The 13,358-nt window shown below is 41.1% G+C and overlaps 1 protein-coding gene across 4 annotated transcripts in view; it reads right to left on the bottom strand.

Annotated features, from left to right (window-relative positions):
• The window catches only part of plxdc2b (plexin domain containing 2b), a 351,187-nt gene that overhangs the window by 99,286 nt on the left and 238,543 nt on the right, over positions 1-13,358 (bottom strand). For all 4 annotated transcript variants that reach the window (XM_059638778.1, XM_048551267.2, XM_048551286.2 and 1 more), the window contains exons 5-7: positions 8,918-9,040; positions 2,086-2,204; positions 855-954 (exon numbers count right to left, since the gene is read on the bottom strand). In XM_059638778.1, coding sequence (XP_059494761.1) covers positions 855-954; positions 2,086-2,204; positions 8,918-9,040 — 342 coding nt within the window. The remainder of the gene's footprint in view (positions 1-854; positions 955-2,085; positions 2,205-8,917; positions 9,041-13,358) is intronic.

Here is a 13,358-nt window from a genome sequence, read left to right as displayed (position 1 = left end):
CATATGAGGGCATATGACAATGAACCTAATTCTAATATTTGACTAAGCAGAATGAAGTGTCAAAAGAAATTATATGTTGGAGACAATGATCAAGCAATTGAGATTCTCTCAGCATTACAATGAAACTACAAATAAGCTGAGGTGAGTAGTCTTATTTCACTTTGACAGTAATTGACTTGAGCTATGGCTGATTTAACATCTCTAAAAGGAAACAAACAAGAAGACACACATATTTAAAGAACAGCTGACACTGGAGCTGCTCAGGCCAGATGTATTTAACAGTTCAGCCAAACCACAATGTCATTATCGCTGTATGCTAAAAGTCAAATTCTGTGAACATACACATTTAATTTCTCAGAACATCTGAAATTTCAACCATAAACGCTTGATTATTTGTCCACTGTCTGTAACATGAAGGCTGTATGAATAGCCAGCTGAAAATCTTAAAAGATTCCGACAAGTAAGTAATGTCAACTAACACATATCTGATTGACTGGGTGGGAACTGTCTGTGCTACATCAACTGTACGTTTGTAATTCTTGATTTCAAGTTGGCTGATTTTGATTAATTTCTGTGAATAATTGTTCCTATTCTGTCTCTGCTTTCATTGAATCTTAATGATGCAAGAATTGTGACATTAGAAAATACTCTTTATGCACTCTGATGAAATGTCCAATCCTGAAACTTAACTTGAATGTTAACTTTGAAATGTAACTTTTCTTCTGAATACAGGACTCTATTGGCTACATTTAAAACTTTAATTTGAAGAAAACCTCTCCCAAAGAACTGATTGAAAGCTCTCAGCTAATGTTTCCTGTGGTACGTGTACTGTGGAATGATGCAATTTCACTTACTGGGAATCTGTTGGATCTTGTGGACGACTACAAATGCATCTGACAGCCCCACTTTGACTGGGTGATTCGCTGAGTTTATCTGTGTCACAGGAACAGGAATCTGGACAATACAAGGATCAATATATAAAGGATAAATTCCAATTCTTCAGGTATTTCAAAGTGCAGCTATTATCTGTTCACTGTTTACTGGTCACAGGTAATTATATTGGAATAAAACATTGCTTGTGGAATACAAAACATCTCAAGTTGTAAACCTAATTGAGTAGTTCAATTGCAGTTACTTTCAAAAATCACTGCCATAGGTAAAGAAAAATACTACAATTCTGAACTATTACATGTGTATAAATCACATCCTACTTCAGAATCAGTCATGTTCAGCTTTCACTTAGGAGGGAATGATTGATTCAATTTATAAATAGCTACTTCCTGCAAAATAAATGCATTGAAATACTGCTGATAAAATATGTCACAAATGGTGATTATTAAAATGGAATAGCCATCTTCAATGCAAAATATGAGTAATAACACGTTTCCACCTATCTGTATATTTAGTTTTGATAAATATTTATAGATGCCATCTTTTTCTTGAGATTTGGAATGGAATAAGTTGTGAAGATATGTCAGCTTGTTTTGTAAGTATCCATTCGAGGGTTGCAAACTGGATGAAACAATGGTTTAAAATCTCAAAATGAACAAGAGTGATGTGATATCCTTTGTTGTGGCAATAGAACAGTTCTCCTGCTTTTTACTTATTAATTTGCTCCTCCGGGACTTTCCTTGAAAATGGAGAAGAAAATTAATGTTTTGACTTTATCACCCCTTGTCATCACTGCCTCGGATATAACAAAGTGAGAAACGTCCTTTACAGACATCCAATGTCACAGCAAAAGAATGTTCACTGTGTGAATAATAGGGCATCTTTTAAATTTAACTTCATCACAGCCAGAGTGGTTACAAGATCTGAGAATTAACTTGTGCCTGTCCTCATCCATTCCCACTCTACAAGACAAATAAGACACAAGCCACCGGGTGAATGACACCAAACAAAGGAAAAACTTTAATTTGTCCAAATCTACCTCAAAATGATTGGTTATCAATGAAAGAATTGCTTCTCCATACTGACCTGACACTGCCATCCTTTTTGTGAGGTTAATTAGGTAACCTCCATCGGGGCATTCAACATTTATACTATCATTACTGATACAGAATGTAAACTAGCTGGAAAACGTACCTCTTTATAAGCAAACACAATCCGTCCATCATTATGCAGGGTGGCCTGGAACGTGAAGCTCCCTAAATCATAGTTATCCTGTAGGCGAACATTATCCCACTGTACAACCAGAGCAGTACCTGCACATACAGAAAATGCATAACAGAACAAATAAAACCACATGCATATGTAGAACCTTCAAGCTAATCTGCTGAGCAATACTTCTGCCTCGCAAAGGGACATGCTTTGTCAGAAAAACAACTGATTTGTTGTCCATTTTATGCACTTACACTATTTTGGATGGTACAAGTTTTTCATTTCTTTCACTACAGATTGTAAGGTCAGGAAATTCACAACATTCCATTAGCTGCAGCTGAAAGAAATGAAAGAACTCCTGCTATAACTTTGTCAGACATAGTGGCAAAAATGACCATTGACAACATTTCTGAGAGTTCCTGCCAACAGCCCACCAAAGTTGAGGTCAATGACGAGAACAGTCCCTGTGAAAACCGCTACTGAATATCTGGTAGCAAAGCGCCACATGGTCATGGAGGAGGTAGGTACAATACTGCTTCTTCAGAACTGCAACACAGAATCAGGTGCTTTAGACCAACTTGTACTTGCTTTTGTTTGTCCTCTATGTGAGCATTAATCTTAATCACACACAGGGACTCTGATTCCACATCCTTTTTCCCTCCTGTTTTTAACTATTTCTCTGAAATATTCTAAAATATTGAGGTGGTCAGTGCTTCAAGCACTAACTCTTCGATCCTGTGGAGTTTCTTTAACCTGAGCATTTGGACATTGCTGGCTGGGCCATCACCTATTGTTCAACTCTAATTGTCCTTGGAAAGGTGGCCGAAGGTTGTTTCTTGAACTTGGGTTGCTGTCTGTTTATTGAAGGCATTCTCACTCTGCTGTTGAGACGGAGTTCCAAGAAGGTGTATGGCAACAATGATATAGTTCCAAGTCAGGACGTTCAGCTACTTGGAGAGAAGCTTTCAGGTAGTGGTATTCCTGTGTGCATCTTGTCTTTGTCCTTTTGAGTGGTAAAGGTTAAAGTTTGTGAGGTGTGTTTTTGAAGAGGTCTTGCTGAGTTGCCACAATGTATCCTACAGATGATGGTGCTCACTGTGACTGCACCCTGTCTGTGCTGAAGAGGGTGAATGTTTAAGGTGGGTGCAATGCTGATCGAGTGGGCTGCTTTGTCCTGGACAGTGTCAAACTTCTTGAGTGTTGTTGGGGATGTTCTCATCCAGACAAGTGGGGAGTATTGCATTACACTCCTGACTTGTGCCTTCCAGGGTGCAGAAGATTTTTGGAGTCAGAAAGTGAGTTACTCGCTTCAGAATTCTCAGCCTCTTCCTTCTTGCGGCCAGAGTATTTTTGTGTCTTGTCCGGGAATTTAACGATGAAAGATTCAACGATGATAATGTTGCTGAATATCAATAGGAGGTGGTTAGACCCTTTGTTAGGGAGATGCCCATTGTTTGGCACTTGCATTGTACAATATACTACTTGCCATTTATCAGTCAGTTAGTTCAGTTTGCTGGACAGCTGGTGTGTGATGCCGTTAATGTGGGTTCAATTCCAACAATGACTAAGGTTACCTTAGCGCACTCTCCTCAATCTTTCCTAATGCCTAAAGCATGGTGACTCTGAGCTTAAACTACCACCAGTTGTCTCTCTATACTGAGAGAGCAGCGCTATGGTTTGGGAAGACTATAGTGACTTATATGTCTGAGAAGGTTGATAGAACTGACCACTTCAATCAACAGTAAACATCCCCAGTTCTAACATAAGAATAGAGACAAAGTCATTAATGGAACAACTGAAGATGTTTGGGCCTAAGATCCACAGGAACTACTACATCAATGACCTTAGACTAACATGATTGGCCTTGAACAACACATCTATCCTTCCTTGTTATGTTTAATTCCACTGAACCAAGTTTCCTCCCAAATCTCATTGGTTTCAATTCTGTGAAGGCTCCTTGGTGCTCCACTTGATCACATTTTAAGGGGAGTCATCCTCACTACTCTTTTGGAATTCAATTGTTTTGTTCACATTTGGACCAAGGTTGTACGGAGGTCAGAAGTGCAGTGGTCTGTTTGCTGTCAAATTGGGCATTTATGAGCAGTGTTCCCTCTAAAGTACCTGCAGGTGCAGTCATAAATTCATCTGGCAAAATATGCACACTGAAATGTTCAGAATATTCCACTGAGTTTGAGTGGAGTGAGGCTGAGCTTCAATCGCAAGCATAACAGCATAAGCAGTTTGATAAAACTGAGAAATGGGCACCTCCATTTGGAGGAGCTACAAATGGAGGAGACTGGGAATATTTGACTGCAGGAGCGGCAAACAGTGCAGGAAGGGATTTTCTTTTCTTCCACTCCACATCAAGTTGTCAGCCCTGGATTTGAAAGTGCTCCCCATTTAGTAGTTTGCAATGGCCCTGGCACCAAAAGATCAAGGTCGTAAATCCACCATGATTCATTTGGGCCAGATAAACACGCACAGCCGCGGATGAAGTTGATCAATGGATATAACTTCAAAGAGCATCAAATGCTTTTGGGCCTGCAGGTTTATGATGCATATTGAGTTATTGATTGTCTATACAGACTGTGTCAAACAAGCATCTTGGTTTAATATTTGCTTAGACACATACCTGTATATCAGACAGGCTCACTAAATCCATCTATGTTAACGGATAATGGACGTGATATCAGATTATTTGAGTTTTATTTCACTGTTTGACTTGACGAATTAACTTTTAAGATTATATTTAATCTAAGCGTGGACTTTCAAGCTGTGTGCTTTATCTAGTGCTTCATTTACTGTCCTGAAAGAATGATCCCTTGGGTCAGGAAAGGGGACTGATAAGTCCAGATGTGGGCCATGCGAGTACCAATAAAATGGATGGATGTAGAGCAGTCGAATGGGGGTGGGGATGTTGGTGGTGGGGGGAGCCTGAAGAGATGGAAATACAGCAAGTGCAGGGCCACAAGTTAGAATGGGAGATGTGAGAATAAAGGCAAAATAGGCCGTGCAAGAGGAAGTGGAATAAGAAATAGGACAAGTGAAAGGTTTACTCAGAAAGAGGCAGAGAATAAGACCTGTCTAAGTAGGAGAATGGAATGTGTGAAAGAATGTGTAAAATTGCACATGTGAGGTAAAGTACTATAGAATTAGTGATAACAGCAAGAAAGAACCTATGACAGTAAGAGGTGAGGCAGAATGGTTTGTGTGAAGAGAGGGTTAGCCCTTTTCTGTACTGTGGACCACCAGGGCTTTATGATATATTACACATGTCAACAATTTTTAAATGTGGTACTGACCACGTAGCTATTAACTGAATTTAAATTCTCCAGTTACTGTGATAGGATTTTACGTTAAGTTCCTAGATGTCATCAGTCTCGACTTCTAGATTTCTAGTCCAGTAACATAACCAGAATGTGACAGCATTGTAGTGGTGGTGCCAATGAAGGTGAAGGAGAGATGGTTGGGCCATTTCTCAGGTGAATCATTAGATAATGCTTATAGTATCTGTCACTTTTCAGTCGATCCTGGATATTGTCAAAATCTTGCTGAAGGCTGGCATGAGGTGCTCCATTATGAGAAGAGTTGCTCATTAATACAGGTGATCAGGGATAGGTGGTCTGAGGTGCATTTGTTTTCATGCGAGAAGTGTAGTAGATAAGGCAGATGAGCTTAGGGCTTGGATCAGTACCTGGAAGTATGATGTTATTGTTATTACTGAGACGTGGTTGAGGGAAGGGCATGATTGGCAACTAGTTGTCCCAGGATATCGATGCTTCAGGCGGGATAGAGAGAGAGGTAAAAGGGGTGGAGGAGTTGCAGTACTGGTCAAAGACGATATCACAGCCGTACTGAAGGAGGGCCCCATGGAGGACTGAAGCAGTGAGGCAATATGGGTAGAACTCAGAAATAGGAAGGATGCAGTAACAATGTTGGAGCTGTACTACAGGCCTCCCAACAGCGAACGTGAGATAGAGGTACAAATATGTGAACAGATAATGGAAAGGTGTGGGAGAAACAGGGTGGTGGTGATGGGAGATTTTAATTTTCCCAACATTGACTGGGATTCACTCAGTGTTAGGGGTCAAGACGGAGCAGAATTTGTAAGGTGTGTCCAGGAGGGTTTTCTAGAGCAGTACGTATGTAGTCCAACTCGGGAAGGGGCCATACTGGACCTGGTGTTGGGGAATGAACCCGGCCAGGTGGTTGATATTACAGTAGGGGACTACTTTGGAAATAGCGACCACAATTCCATCAGTTTTACTATACTCATGGACAAGGATGGGAGTGGCCCTAAAGGAAGAGTACTAAACTGGGGGAAGGCCAACTATACCAAGATTTGGCAGGATCTGAGGAATGTAGATTGGGAGAAACTGTTTGAAGGTAAATCCACATTTGATATGTAGGAGGCTTTTAAGGAGAGGTTGATTAGCTTGCAGGAGAGACATGTTCCTGTGAAAATGAGGAATGGAAATGGCAAGATTAAGGAACCATGGATGACAGGTGAAATGGTGAGACTAGCCAAGAGGAAAAAGGAAGCAGACATGAGGTCTAGGCGACTGAAGACAGACGAAGCTTTGCAAGAATATCGGGAATGTAGAGCGAATCTGAAACGAGGGATTAAGAGGGCAAAGAGAGGACGTGAGATATTGCTGGAAACATGGTTAAGGAAAACCCCAAAGCCTTTTATTCATATATAAAGAGCAAGAGGGTAACTAGAGAAAGGATTGGCCCACTTAAGGACAAAGAAGGAAAGTTATGCGCCTAGTCAGAGAAAATGGGTGACATTTTTAACGAGTACTTTGCATCGGTACTCACCAAGGAGAGGGACATGACAGATGTTTGCTTACTCTAGGTCAAGTTGACATAAGGAAGGAGGAAGTGTTGGGTATCCTAAAAGACATTAAGGTGGACAAGTGCCCTAGGTCCGGATGGGATCTATCCCAGGTTTTGAGGGAAGCGAGGGTATTAACAGATATCTTTGCAGCATCCTTAGACACGGGTGAGGTCCCGGAGGACTGGAGACTTGCTAATGTTGTCCCCTTGTTTAAGGAGGGCAGCAAGGTTAATCCAGGTAATTACTGACCGGTGAGCCTGACGTCGGTGGTAGGGAAGCTACTGGAGAAGATACTGAGGGGTAGGATCTATTCCCATTTAGAAGCAAATGGGCTTATCAGTGATAGGCAACATGATTTTGTGCAGGGAAGGTCATGTCTTACCAACTTAACAGAATTCTTTGAGGATGTGACAAAGTTGGTTGATGAGGGAAAGGCTGTAGATGTCATATACATGGACTTCAGTAAGGCATTTGATAAGGTTCCCCATGGCAGGCTGATGGAGAAAGTGAAGTCACATGGAGTTCAGGGTGTGCTAGCTAGATGGATAAAAACTGGCTAGGCAACAGGAGACAGAGAGTAGTAGTAGAAGGGAGTTTCTCAAATTGGAGACCTGTGACCAGTGGTGTTCCACAGGGATCTGTGCTGGGACCATTGTTGTTTGTGATATATATAAATGTTTTGGAGGAAGGTGTAGGTGGTCTGATCAACAAGTTTGCTGATGACACTAAGATTGGTGGAGTAGCAGATAGTGAAAGGGACTGTCAGAGATTACAGCAGAATATAAATAGACTGGAGAGTTAGGCAGATAAATGGCAGATGGAGTTCAATCCGGGCAAATGCGAGGTGATGCATTTTGGACGATCAAATTCAAGGGTGAACTATACAGTAAATGGAAAAGCCCTGGGGAAAATTGATGAACAGAGAGATCTGGGTGTTCAGGTCCATTGTTCCCTGAAGGTGACAACGCAGGTCAATAGGGTGGTCAAGAAGGCATATGGCACGCTTTCCTTCATTGGAAGGAGTACTGAGTACAAGAGTTGGCAGGTCATGTTGCAGTTGTATAGGACTTTGGTTCGGCCACATTTGGAGTATTGTGTACAGTTCTGGTCGCCACATTACCAAAAGGATGTGGATGTTTTGGAGAGGGTGCAGAGGAGGTTCACCAGGATGTTGCCTGGTATGGAGGGTGCTAGCTATGAAGAGGGGTTGAATAGATTAGGATTATTTTCATTAGAAAGACCGAGATTGAGGGGGCACCTAATTGAGGTCTACAAAATCATGAGGGGTATAGACAAGGTGGATAGCAAAAAGCTTTTTCCCAGAGTGGGGGACTCAATTACTAGGGGTCATGAGTTCAAAGTGAGAGGAGGAAAGTTCAGGGGAGATATGCGTGGAAAGTTCTTTACACAGAGGGTGGTGGGTGCCTGGAATGTGTTGCCAGCGGAGGTGGTAGACGCAGACACGTTAGCGTCTTTTAAGATATATTTGGACAGGTACATGGATGGGCAGGGAGCAAATGGACACAGACCCTCAGAAAATAGATGACAGGTCAGACAGAGGATCTTGATCGGCGCAGGCTTGGAGGGCCGAAGGGCCTGTTCCTGTGCTGTAATTTTCTTTGTTCTTTGTTCTAATATGGCAGAATCATCTACATTTAGCACACTGTACTAACGGCAGTCACTCATAAAAATTATTGGTTTTTCTTTCGCAATGTTTCAAGGAAAACAAATTGAAAAGCATTAGCAGTAAGACTACTGGACCGTAAACAAAAGCAACAATTTGCGGATTACAACCTAACCTATTATCATAGGCTTAACAAGTGTTCAGAATCATCCTTTAAAGGTATTTGTCATTACCTGTTCAATTATTCTTCCAATTTAAACCCAAAGACCCTCTACATAATTTCTAATAATATTTTAGGGAAGAAACAATGAGTATTTTTGGGGTTTAAGTTATCCTGCAAATTTAATACTCACCATTGTCGAAGTATTGAACAGTTGAATTCCTAGACACACTTGGGTCAAAATTAGCCATTAGTGGTGCGATGTACTGAGTAGCTGTTAACATACGGTGCACAACTTCCCCCGTGTAGATAAAACCTAGAAGACAAAATATTCTATGAAACTAGATCCAATATCCAATAAAACTGAAATTAAGTCTTGTAAGGAGTGTAATTCAAATTGAACAGCTAATTAATCAGCTGTACTTTCCATCAAAGAAATAAAAACCTTGAAGCAAATGATGACATAAAAATTACTACAGAGAAACAGGCTGTTCAGCATAATCAGTCTAAACTGATGTTTATCCTACATGCAAACAGTCCAAAGCCCATGTATATGTCCTGTTCCCATATCCCTTCATTCATCTGTCCTTCAACTACTGTAATCATCCAAGAAAAGTGATGATTTCGTAAGTAAGTTCAGAAAAGCTGGAGTCCACACAACTCAGAAGCAACCAGGTATACTTCATGCCATTTCAGCAAGTTGTAGTTGAATAGACATTTAAACCTCTCCAACATATAAACAAGGAGCAAGAGTAGATCATTAATTGATCCTGCTCTACCATTCAATATCTTATTGTAATCTCAAATCCACATTCCTACCTAGCTCTAACAACCTTCTTTGTTTTGATTTGTTTGTCCTTACATCGTGTCATAAAGTCAACACAGGAGGTCAGAAAAACTAGACTGCAGAGAGCACGCGAGTTTGGATCAGACATTGATATAACTTTGAGTATTGAGCTGCAAACATGAGGATAACAGTTTGATGATGGCTACAGAGTGAGAGTCAGACAGAAGCAGATATGTGGTCAGAAAACAGACAGTGAGAGATGTAGTCTGGAACATAATTTAATTAAACTTCCAGTCGGAAGACAGAGCCTAAAGAGGGTCAGAATCTCATCAGATTGGACATTTGGAAGCCAGTTCATGAAATAACATTAGTGCTCTATGTAATTTTACAAGGCAACAAATTGCAAAGCAAAATCTGAAAAATCATCAATAGAAATTTAGTGTCATAGCACCAATGATCCCAAAATATCTATTTTTGTCAATATTTCACAGTTGTCATCAAAATTATTTACCATTAGTGGTCTAGATTTCGTACAAATTGTTATAAAGACAAACGAACATATGAGCAACACTCAAAAATACACATTGTCTCACAATTGAGGGGTCAAACGAATCACAAGTCAATTAGTTTACTGTTTGGAATTCAGGTGCCAGGTCATGAAATTAATTTAAAACTTCTGGCTTCAAGACATTTGAGCAGGAAGTAAATCATCTCAAAAAGGAGGAAGGAAGAATGTTCATTGTCAGCCACCTTATTCAAAGTTGACTTCAATAGCTATTTCTGAGGCGAGGTGTTAGATTTCACAGTACTTATATGTCAGTTCACTGATAATAAAGTTATCTTGCTTAATAGCAAGCTTGCGTAGATGAGCACAGTATTGTGGTTTCTCATACCTCAGGGAGTGACAGTAAAAGAATTTATTAAAATACAAAGAAAATATAGGTTCTCTTGCATGTAGCATTATGAAGTACTGTTCCAATTATTGGTATCTATTGGTACCTGGAAGAGAGAACTCAATGTGTATGAGAACTTCCACCTGGACCTAATCCTTTAAAATAGCACAATGAACTTTCTTGGGCTCCTTGCCTCTAGCAAAACAGACTATTTCCCTGCTCATTCCCATTCTCAGCTCAGCTTCCTAGGATGTTACAAAAAAAAACTGAAGGTGAACTACTGGAATGACATTTCATTTTTCCACAGGGGAATTGATAGTCTTTTGGGCAAAACATAGTCATTGTCAGCAATGCCTTGATTTGTTGATAATATCTGCTCAGGGCCATGGAACTGAACAGGCCCATTCTTAACTCACAGATCTTTGGGAAAAAGGGGCAGAGAGTCCCGTGAGTCAGTGGGATCTGGAATGCAGGATTTTCCACCATGCTGCCACATCATCAAGACATGTTGACTCAAAGCATCATACAGCTTGATGGACAGGTTATCACCATTCTGAATGACTGGTAGCCAACTCTTCTGAGTCATTTATGTCAATGCTGCTGCACTTCACAGCCCTTCAGCATATCATTAGTTTCTTTGTCCTCGCTGGCCATTTGTGAATTGAGACAACAGGTCCCTTTTCTGATGAAGGGTCTAAGCCCAAAACGTCAGCTTTTGTGCTCCTAAGATGCTGTTTGGCCTGCTGTGTTCGTCCAGCTCCACACTTTGTTATCTCGGATTATCCAGCATCTGCAGTTCCCATTATGTCAGGATGCAGTGTCTGGTCCACCATAATTAATTTTATCGACATTTTGCCTCTAAGCCTGAAAAATAGGCCATAACCTCTGCCCTTACTTCTTCAATGACAGATAGCGTGATAATTCTACTATTATATATTTCCCATTCTCAGCTCAGCTTCCTAGGATGTTACATCTTTGTCTTTGGTTTTTCCCTTGTACCAGTTCTTTTGCTTTACACCATCTTCCTCACATCACTTAATCTGTCCTGCCTTTCTCTCCAGCCAAGCAAGGCTGATACAGCAGTTACACTGGATACACACACACACCACACACACACCTCCAATGTTTATTGCAAAAATCCTTCCATCACAATGGCACTCACGGTTCAGTCAGCAACAAACGTGTCACTTTTATTAGGTTGTAAGTTCAGCTATCAGTGGAGAGACTTGAGAATAAACCCAGAACCACACTTCAGTGCTACATTGTAGCAATTTTGTGTTGTTGGTGGTACCGTACTTCATATGAGGTGTGAATCTGGAGTCTTATGCAATCATAACATCAGGAGGGATTGGAGCAGAAGTAGGCGATTGGTCCCACTGAGTTTGCTCTGACCCTTTCCCCATTACCTTTATTTCCCTTATTGATTAAAAATCTGTCTATCTCAGGCTTGAATATACGCAGTGACACAGTCTCCACAGCCTCTGTGGCAAATCTTACAAAAATTTTACAAATTCATCACCATCTGAGAGAAGAAATTTCTCTTTGTCTCTGACTTAACTGGGTGTGACCCCTTACTATGAGTTATACCTTCTGGTTCAAGACTGTCCACCAGAGGATAACAACTTCTACACATCTACCCAATCAAGTCACCTAAAAATCTGATCTATTTTAACAAGGTTGCCTCTTATTCTTCTCAACATCAATGAGTTCAGACCCAACCTACTCAGCCTCTCCTCATAAGACTGTCCCTCCCCATCCTGGATCAACCTTGTGGCATTTTGTGGATGGCCTCCAATGCCAGCACATCTTTCTTTAGGGTGGCACTGTGGCTCTGTGGTGAGCACTGCTGCCTCACAGCTCTAAGGGACCCTGGTTCGATTCCACCCTTGGGCGACTGTCTGTGTGGAGTTCCCACATTCTTCCCATGTCTGTGTGGGTTTCCTCCAGGTGCTCCGGTTTCCTCCCACAGTCCAAAGATGTGCAGGCTAGGTGGATTGGCTATGCTATGGTGCCCAGGGATATATAGGTTAGGGTTATAGGGCAATGGGTCTGAGGGCTGGTGTGGACTTGTTGGGCTGAAGGGCCTGTTTCCAACTTGTAGGGATTCTATGATAAGGAGACCACAATTGTTCACAGTATTCTAGATTTATGCTCAATTCAATATTAAAAATATGGTGGCATTATTTGAAAGATCCAGAAACTGCTCACTAGTACACTGGCCAATATTTATACCACAAACAACATCAACAGTGGAGAACCTTGTGCATAAACCCAGACCCACAGTTCAGTTCTTTGTTGTTTCTTACACATAGCTGTGTGTAAATTGGATGACACATTTCCTGAATTACAAGTCACTACGGTGAGGCACATTCAAACGCCTCAGAGAACTAGTAGGACATCAAATTAATGAGACACATGTCTGCTTATTCGAAAATAACCTTGTTTCTGTTTTTTGCAGAAAACAAGCAAGTTTGGATTCTGTACTTTCTCAGAATAAACGCTCTATTTGAGGGTCTGAATTTGGCAGTGAGACTAAAGGTTGGTGCAGAAATTAGGTGCTGCTCTTGTTCAGTGGACCAAACACAGGAACTGTACTGCCGCTGTCCCAAGATGGGAAACCAGGCAGTAAGGTCAATGTCAGCTAATGGTGAGATAGGAGATGGTGCTGTATTGAAGGTACTGCCAATATTGTATTCCTGAGGAAATCACCACAACACCCCACCACCCACCCCCAGCATAAGGGTTGTGTCTCTTCGTAATGATTAAAAGTTCTTCCTCCTTTTGACTCCAGAATGAGACACAACACACTACAAGAAAAGGCCAGACGCCTTTTTATCTTTGCCCCAATGGAGGGGGAGTTGGCAAAACATGAGGGTGACCATGTGAATGCTGATGCCAAGGTAGGTGTATGCATCTAAGAAGCTGAGAGAATGAGCTGATGCACAAGGATATAC

Source organism: Stegostoma tigrinum, chromosome 2, assembly GCF_030684315.1.
Source record: "Stegostoma tigrinum isolate sSteTig4 chromosome 2, sSteTig4.hap1, whole genome shotgun sequence".
Classification (NCBI taxonomy): Eukaryota; Metazoa; Chordata; class Chondrichthyes; order Orectolobiformes; family Stegostomatidae; genus Stegostoma; species Stegostoma tigrinum.
The sequence above is the reverse complement of the archived record's forward strand: the minus strand, read 5'-3'. Positions and strand labels throughout refer to the sequence as shown.